Source organism: Arctopsyche grandis, chromosome 6 (genome assembly GCF_051622035.1).
Source record: "Arctopsyche grandis isolate Sample6627 chromosome 6, ASM5162203v2, whole genome shotgun sequence".
Taxonomy (NCBI): Eukaryota; Metazoa; Arthropoda; class Insecta; order Trichoptera; family Hydropsychidae; genus Arctopsyche; species Arctopsyche grandis.
This window is the reverse complement of record NC_135360.1, coordinates 4992734-5001032: the sequence shown is the minus strand read 5'-3', so window position 1 is coordinate 5001032 and position 8299 is coordinate 4992734. Positions and strand designations below refer to the sequence as shown.

At 35.4% G+C, this 8299-nt stretch overlaps 1 protein-coding gene across 1 annotated transcript; it reads left to right on the top strand.

Moving 5' to 3' along the window:
• The first annotated feature begins 3376 nt into the window (after positions 1–3376).
• Positions 3377–7517, top strand: LOC143913842 (uncharacterized). The gene has a single exon (XM_077433859.1). It carries the CDS (start codon positions 4851–4853, stop codon positions 7371–7373), a length of 2523 nt encoding a protein of 840 aa, XP_077289985.1. The 5' UTR covers positions 3377–4850; the 3' UTR covers positions 7374–7517.
• The last annotated feature ends 782 nt before the right edge of the window (positions 7518–8299 follow it).

The window sequence follows — 8299 nt, the reverse complement described above, 5'->3', positions numbered from 1 at the left end:
ATAAAAAAAAAAAATAGTATACTTTGCTCCATATCTGCAGCTATTGATTCGCATTTAAATTTGGATACATTTATATACATACATATTCAATGTAATTAAAAAAACACTAGTGCGTGAAAATTAACGCGTTATAAAATAATGGGTACCATTTATCGGCTCGGCAAATAAAAAGAATGTCCCTCTCTAAAATAGCTCGTACGACAGATTCAGTTTTCGCCCGGCAAATCAAACGTCAAATGGGTTGCCGGTAACGAAAATAGAATTTGATAAAAATAAATACCGACTCTATCAACCTAATCTTAAATAAATAGTGCCAACCCTAACCTAACGTAACCGTTAAATAAATAAGTATTGGCTGCTAAGATTACGATAAGTTAAAAATATACATATGATTTTATACTGAATTCACTGAGCCAGCTGTATGGCTCGGTGGTTGCGTTTATGTTTAGCATCAAGAGGTTACCGGGTTCGATCCTGTGCTAATCTTTAATACTGCTGGTCAGACTTGAATGTTTGTGACTGCAAGTTGATCGTTTCCTATCAGAGTTTGCCAATTTATCTGATTTCATTGTTAAAACGGTTCCTCCATCTAGTTGACAAAAATCATCCTACCCGCTATATATCACAAATATCTGAATTTGATTATGTGCAATATGTAATTTATGTACAAGTCTAAATTCATAAATGTCTCTATGGATAATTTAATTAATTTTTTAATTTCGTGTTCTTCAGCGTATCGAAATACAGCGATTTATGTTATAAAAATGCTGCAATGTTTGTAATGAATTGTCTAGGAAGGCGCATTGGGGTCTACCTGTTAGGCCTTCCTGGTATATATCTATGTAAAATAAAATGTTTCACCCGCTGGATTGATTTGGAGATGAATTTTAATTGTATGTATAACGTCAGTGACCAAGCGGAATTAGCCAATCTTTCAAAACCATGCGATAGGCGTCACTATTGTTATAAAATAAAGCGTTTCGTTTCGTTCTACAGGTATATTCATATTAGTACAGCACGTACCGACCACTGCACGTTACCGGCAAGTATGAAAAGTATTATTTGGTACATTCTATATTGTATATGGAGGTATATGAATTCGTGAAATCCTGCAATCCAAAGCAATCCAGCGGGTGAAATATTTTATTTTATTTTATGTGATTACGTGCAGATGCCGGTACGTGCTGTGTTAGTATGAATAGACCTTAAAGCATTTCGTTACGTCAAGACTTTAAATTTAGACACTCCTCGCTAAAAAAAAGTTAACGCTTAAAAAGTTTGAAAATATTTAAGGTTATAGATTTTAAAAACAAATTTTCTACGATTTTTATTTTTCGTCATTAATTTTCTTTGTTTAACTTCCGGGCTTCATTTATAAATCAATTATATGAGAGTGGGAAAGTAGTCGGCATTTGAAGTTGCGAAAATGATGACGCAATAAAAATTATTTTAAAATTTAAATACCATAATGTTTTCATTGTTTTTTTAAACATGTCAAATGTCAAAGACGTTCACAGATTACAAGAGAAATTTAGCATTGATTTTCAAATTAGCATTGATTCTCAAATCGTGTGTACTGACATTTATACATATTATGTATTATAAAAAGTTAAATAAAATCCCAAATAAATGTTTTTTAAATGCCTTCAAAATACAATAATATTATGGATATGGCTATTTGTATATACAGTATCGACGAGTTATTGTCTATTTGTACATACAGTATCGACGAATTATTGGCTATTTGTACATACAGTATCAACGAATTATTGGCTATTTGTACATACAGTATCGACGAATTATTGGCTATTTGTACATACAGTATCGACGAATTATTGGCTATTTGTACATACAGTACATAGTACATAAGAAGATTGTAATAATTAGAATTTAAGATTAATAAATTATAAGTCGTAAAGATACTGTATGTACAAATAGTCAAATCTTAATATTATTATAATTTGGATTTTCCTTTTAATTAAATAAACTTAATTTTAATCTAATACCCACATACCTGAAATGATATAGTTTGGTATCTAAACTATTGAAGATTAAAAATAATTTCAAATTAAATTAATGAAATGTTTTCTAATTATTATTTGAACGCCCCACAGTTTGAATTACTTAGCGTTATCGCCCGTATTCGACAAATCATGTAAATTTCTTTGGACAGTTTATTTCAATATCACTACGCGATATTATTTACATATAAATACGCCTATTATAAATAACGAGTAACACGTCTACCCATCAAAGTGTATTTGTATTTAAGAAGAAGAAGAAATCTCACAAATATGAGATTCTGGACACTTTGCTTGCTTTTATTTGCAATATGTTGTGTGACTGGAGACCCACTGCCAAAAAAAACTGTTGGAGGAGGAAGTAGAAGAACCAGCAACAGACATTCCAGTCCATTTAGACGTCATTCGTCCCAGCAGCATGTCCACAATTCTATCAGTAGCAATCCCTCTTCCGGAATCAGTCATAAACCAAAACCGGCAAATGCTGCCCAACAAGATTCTGCTCCATCTTCAGCAACACACACCTATCCTGAGAGCTCAGGCCTATCTGGAACTTCACATAAAAGTCCCGAATCATCTGGAACCAGTCATCAACCACAAACGCATACAGCTGATCAAAATACTGCTCCAACTTCTGGAACGCATGCTTATCCTCAAAGCTCGGGACTATCTGGAACTCAGAGCCACGAATCTTCTGGAACCATTCATCAACCAAATACGTCTGGTCAAAACTCTCTTTCAGGAACACACACGTATCCACCAAGCTCAGGTTTATCAGGAACGCACTCCTACACTCCAAGCTCTGGATTGTCCGGGACTCAACCTGGAAGTGCCCAGTATCCAAACACGGCTAATCAAAACTTAAACTCTCCGATTGGATATGGCTCAGGATATGCCCAACCCCCTAATAACGGTCCAGTATACGTCCCTGTGTATAATAAAGATTCCTCGTCGGGTACGAATAACCTGTTGACAGGTTTGGCACTGTGGAATTCTCAAAGATCAAAGAAACCTAAGAAACAGAAATATGGAGATCTCAAGGACTGCACACTGACAGTCACCTCTAAAGAAGGTACTAAAACAACAACAATACCATGTGATATAGCTTCATCGTTCGCCGTAAGCGATGAAAACAACGAAAATCCAACTGTGCTCCCCAATGGCATGATAAGCACTTCCAGTTGCACCATATCGGTCACCAGAGCTAACAAAATCGAAATCACCACGGTTCCTTGTGAAGTTTTGAATCAGAAAGCTGCTTCTGTTGAGCCTCCTATTATTACTCAACCTGATGGACCATTTATAAATCCGTATCCAGAGATGACAAGTACACCCAGTCATATCTAAAGAAACTAAACCGCCGATATTTTAAAGTCATTTATTTCATTACCTTGTATTTTAGCATTGTTTAATTTCTAAAATGACCATTTTGTACTTTGTTTGTGAATTGAAATAGTAAAAACAGAACAATGAAACTGTGTATTTAAAGATGTTGTTTGCAACACAATGTTTAATTTTATTATGTATTTAACTTTGTAATAAAGGTTGTTCCATTCACAAAAACGCACCCCTAGTCCTCGGCAAAGATGCGCAAAAGCAATAATCAGTACGCAATTCTATCGCGCGCATAGTGGGGGTAGGACTAATGGTACTTAGGTACTTATGACAACGAGCAAAGTGTTGGGACAAAATATTAAATTTTGCTGTAAACTTGGAAAGAGGTTTTGTTAACTTTTTAAAAATATTCTTAGATTTACATTTTTATTTTAAACTAGCTGAACCCGGCATGCGTTGCAATGCCACAATAACGCATGCAATTTCCGTTCCCGTTGCGTTCCCGTTCCCGTTCTCGTTTTCGTTCTGGTTCCCGTTACCGTTTGAAACATATTTGAAATTATTCAATTGTTTGTTTATTTTACCCTAACAACGCAGGTGGCAACGCAAAAAAATTGAAATTATTGCGTTGCAATGCCACTCATTCCCGTTTTTCATGTTTCCGTTCCCGTTTTTGGGCGATTTTTTTTACAGAAACCATCACGGACATACACACAATAACTTCTGTAAGTTTCAAGGATTCATCGCAATCGGTTGAATGGTATAGGAATGCATACGTGACAGACAAACATTGATTTTTATATTTATAGATATGTAGATATATATTTTACTAACTCGCGTAAGTTGGTTCATATGGCGAATTACATTCCAACTGGTCAAAATATATTTCAACTGAAAATACTGTTCAATTATAAGTTGATATCAGGTACGATGGAGAGGTTAGGTTTTCTCGAAAACGTCACACGGCTAGTAAATTGAATTAGAAAGTCACATGTTTGTTTTGAACACATTCTTAGAGTTATCGTAATACGGTACTCGTTACCTTTATTCGTAATACCCAGTAAATATTAACACATTATTGAATTCTAAAGCATTCGTAAAAATACCAGAGCTGTCAAAACTTAACTGTTATATTACAACTGGTGCACATTATTGAATATGTATTTGCGCTCGTAGAGATATAATTTAATAGTTGAATTGTATTCGAATATGAATGAGCTAAAACGCCAGTTGGAATATATCACAACTGAAAATACACTTCGACGTAACATTGGTTTGTTTTTAAACTATGCAATAAGTAAAAATTTTGTTGAACTTGTTGAGTTGAACTTCTTGTTATCACTCACATTAAATGACGATACGGAAACCTTCGAACTGTTTATTTTGAATATAATTGCGCGATATCAAAATTGGCAGCCATTGTAAATAAGAAGTCCGAACGATCATACAGTGTATTTTGTTAAGTAAATATTAATATCAATAAATCTCACAACAATGAGATTCCGGATATGTTTTATACTCATATTCACCGTGTACTATGTGACTGGAGACCCACTGCCAAGTAAAACCATTAGTAGAAATTCAGGAACAAGTTCAAGTAGACAATCACACAGTTCTTCGAGCCACTCAAGCCATTCAACACATCATTCTGCAGCAGCTCATAATCCAGTCCATCTGTCCTACGCATCAGGCAGCCACAACACTCACAGGCCACATCAAAGTCACAGTAGTGGCTCTTCGGGATACGCTTATCCTAAAAGCTCAGGATTATCTGGAACTTCACATCAAAGTCACGGATCATCTGTAAGTCATAGCACTCATAGTTATCCTTCAAGCCCTTCCCTTTCTGGCAACAGTTACAAACCAAGCAGTAGCAGTAGTAACACTCATCGCTATGGATTCGTGGCACCAGTCACTAGCAAACCCTCTTCAGTACACGCTTATCCTCAAAGCTCAGGATTCTCTGGAACTTCACATCAAAGCCATGGATCATATGGAAGCACTTACAAGCCACAAACGGCACGTGTTACCCATCAAAGCTCTGCTTCAGCTTCTGGAACCCACAACACTCATAGCTATCCTTCAAGCCCTTCCCTTTCTGGCAACAGTCAGAAACCAAGTGGTAGCACCAGTAAATATGGATTCGTGGTACCAAAACAACCAGCTTATAATGTCGCCAGCAGCACACAGTCATCGAGACACCATTATCCTCAAAGCTATGGATTTTCTGGCACTCAAACTGGAGGTGCTTATAATCCAATCACACCCAAAACTACTTACCAAAATGCGAATTATCAAACGGTAACGCATGGATATCCTCAAAGCACAGGATTATCTGGAAGCCATAACACTCATAGTTATCCCTCAAGCCCTTCTCTTTCCGGCAACAGTAACAAATCAAGTGGATTCGTGGTACCAAAGCAGGAAACCCATAATAATCCCCCAGCAGCTTATAATCCCGTCCTTTTATCGTACCCATCGGGAAGTCAAAATACTCGTAAGCCACAGCAAAGTCACAATGTTACCAGTAGCGGTTCCTCTTCAAGACCTTCTTATCAAAGTCGTGGATCATCCAAAACCACTGCCAAACCAAAAACGATACACGTTACTCATCATACCACTGCCAAACCAAAAACAATACGCGTTTTTCATCATACCTCTGCTACAACTTCAGGACAAAACACTTATCCTCAAAGTGGAAGTGTTCATCATCCACACACAGCAAATACTGTGAATACCAACTTGAATTCTCCGACAGTAACATATAAAAACACAGGACATTTCGGAACATCTAATTATCCACAACAGCCATCTACCGTTCATCATACAGTGAACAACTACCAGTATGTACCTGCTACACAAGTTCATCCAAATTACCACATACCACCTTCCGGAGGATTTGGTGCTTATGGAGGATACAGTAACTATGGAGGATATGGTCAAGGGTTTGCCCAACCTTCTTATAATGGCCCAGTATATGTTCCCGTGTATCATAAAGACTCTGGATCAAGTACAAATAGCCTATTGACCGGTTTAGCACTTTGGAATTTAGAAAGAAGAAGGAGTCATACGGACCACATCCACCATTATAGTTCTGGCTCTACTCATACGCAACCCAAAGAACAGTCTAACTTTCAAAAACTTAGCGATCTCAAAGACTGCTCACTATCCATCACTTCTGCAGAAGGTACTAAAACAACAACAATACCATGTGAGATAGCTTCATCTTTCGCCATGAGCAATGAAAACAACAAACATCCACAAGTGCTTCCCAACGGCATGGTAAGCACCACCAATTGTACCATATCGGTCACAAAAGTTAACAAACTTGAAATTACTATGATCCCTTGTGAAGTTTTGAACCAAAAAGCTGCTTCTGCTGAACCTCCCAATCCTGCCCAACCCGATCGATTAGTTCAACTGTTTCCAGCTCCATCTATGGAGGTGATTCCTTTGAAGAAGACACCATCACCACCAGTGATTGATATTCCACCCGATATAGTAACAAATTCAGTATCTGCTTCTCCAATAGCCAACTCGACACCTAATCCAGTATCTGATTCTCCAATAGCCAACTCGACACCTAATCCAGTATCTTATTCTCCAATAGCCAACTCGACAACCAATCCAGTATCTGATTCTCCAATAGCCAACTCGACACCTAATCCAGTATCTTATTCTCCAATAGCCAACTCGACAACCAATCCAGTATCTGATTCTCCAATAGCCAACTCGACACCTAATTCAGTATCTGATGCTCCACTAACAATCTCAAAATCAAATTCACTATCTAATTCTCCAATAACATACTCGACACCTAGTTCAGTATCTGATTCTTCAGTAACAAACTCGACACCTAATCCAGTATCTGATTCTTCATCAGAAAATTCGTCACCAAATCCAGTATCTGATTCTTCAGGAATTAATATGACACCTAATCCAGTGTCTGTACCTTCAGTTACAATTTCAATACCAAATCAATTATCTACAACGGAGAAAAACCCAATTGCAGCATAATTACGTTTGATTTTTCTCTACCTAAAGTGTCGTATTATTTTCGTAGGAAATTTTGATTGGAATATGTATGTATATATGATTCGCGTTTATACGTATATAATCCGATTGTGCGTTTATACTTTTTATGAATAAATAATTTCAGAAATAATTGAGATTCTATTATTTCCACCACACTGAAACTTTGTATTATATACAAGAATGTGCTATTGTGCTATTTTTTATTTTATTTTTTGTCAAATTTTGATAACTTCTCTTATATAAAGATACCTAAATTAATTAATTAATCATAGCTACAGAATGTAAAACAATAGTACATTTTAATTTACATAAAAAAGCGAATTTCTTATTTTTGAATGTTGAATGTCAATGAACAAAATGTTTTTATTAAAATATTTAAAAAAATACTCGAGCAATGTTAAAGGTCAAGTTTGCTGATAATAAGTGAGATTTGGTTGACACTGATTCTCATATCAAGTAGTATAATATATATTTTTTTTAAATTATGGTTTTAATACAATATATCTATTATTATTATTTTACTATTATAATATATGTATTATATTGGCTATTGCTACAACAAGAATCAATATTTTTATTTTTCATACATATTTCATTTCATACATATTTGATTTTCATATATGTATACTTGATATAATATATGTATGTACATACGTATTTATTTTATTTTATTTTTAATACAATCAATGTACATTCGTCATTACAGATCGCTCCAATGCGACGAGTGTACTTATACAGACAACGTATACAGTACGTTCAATAAACATCGAATACAATAATTAGTCAAGTACAGAAATAATAATCATAGAGACATCCATGGATTCTTTTTAGATTTTGTGCACAATTATTATTACAATTTTTATACACATAATAAACACGAAATTATAGAGAAATCTATAGATTTTCAG

Bases quoted from the DNA above. Each gene is read 5' to 3' on its own strand.
- LOC143913842 (XM_077433859.1), top strand. From the start codon at position 4,851: ATGAGATTCCGGATATGTTTTATACTCATATTCACCGTGTACTATGTG.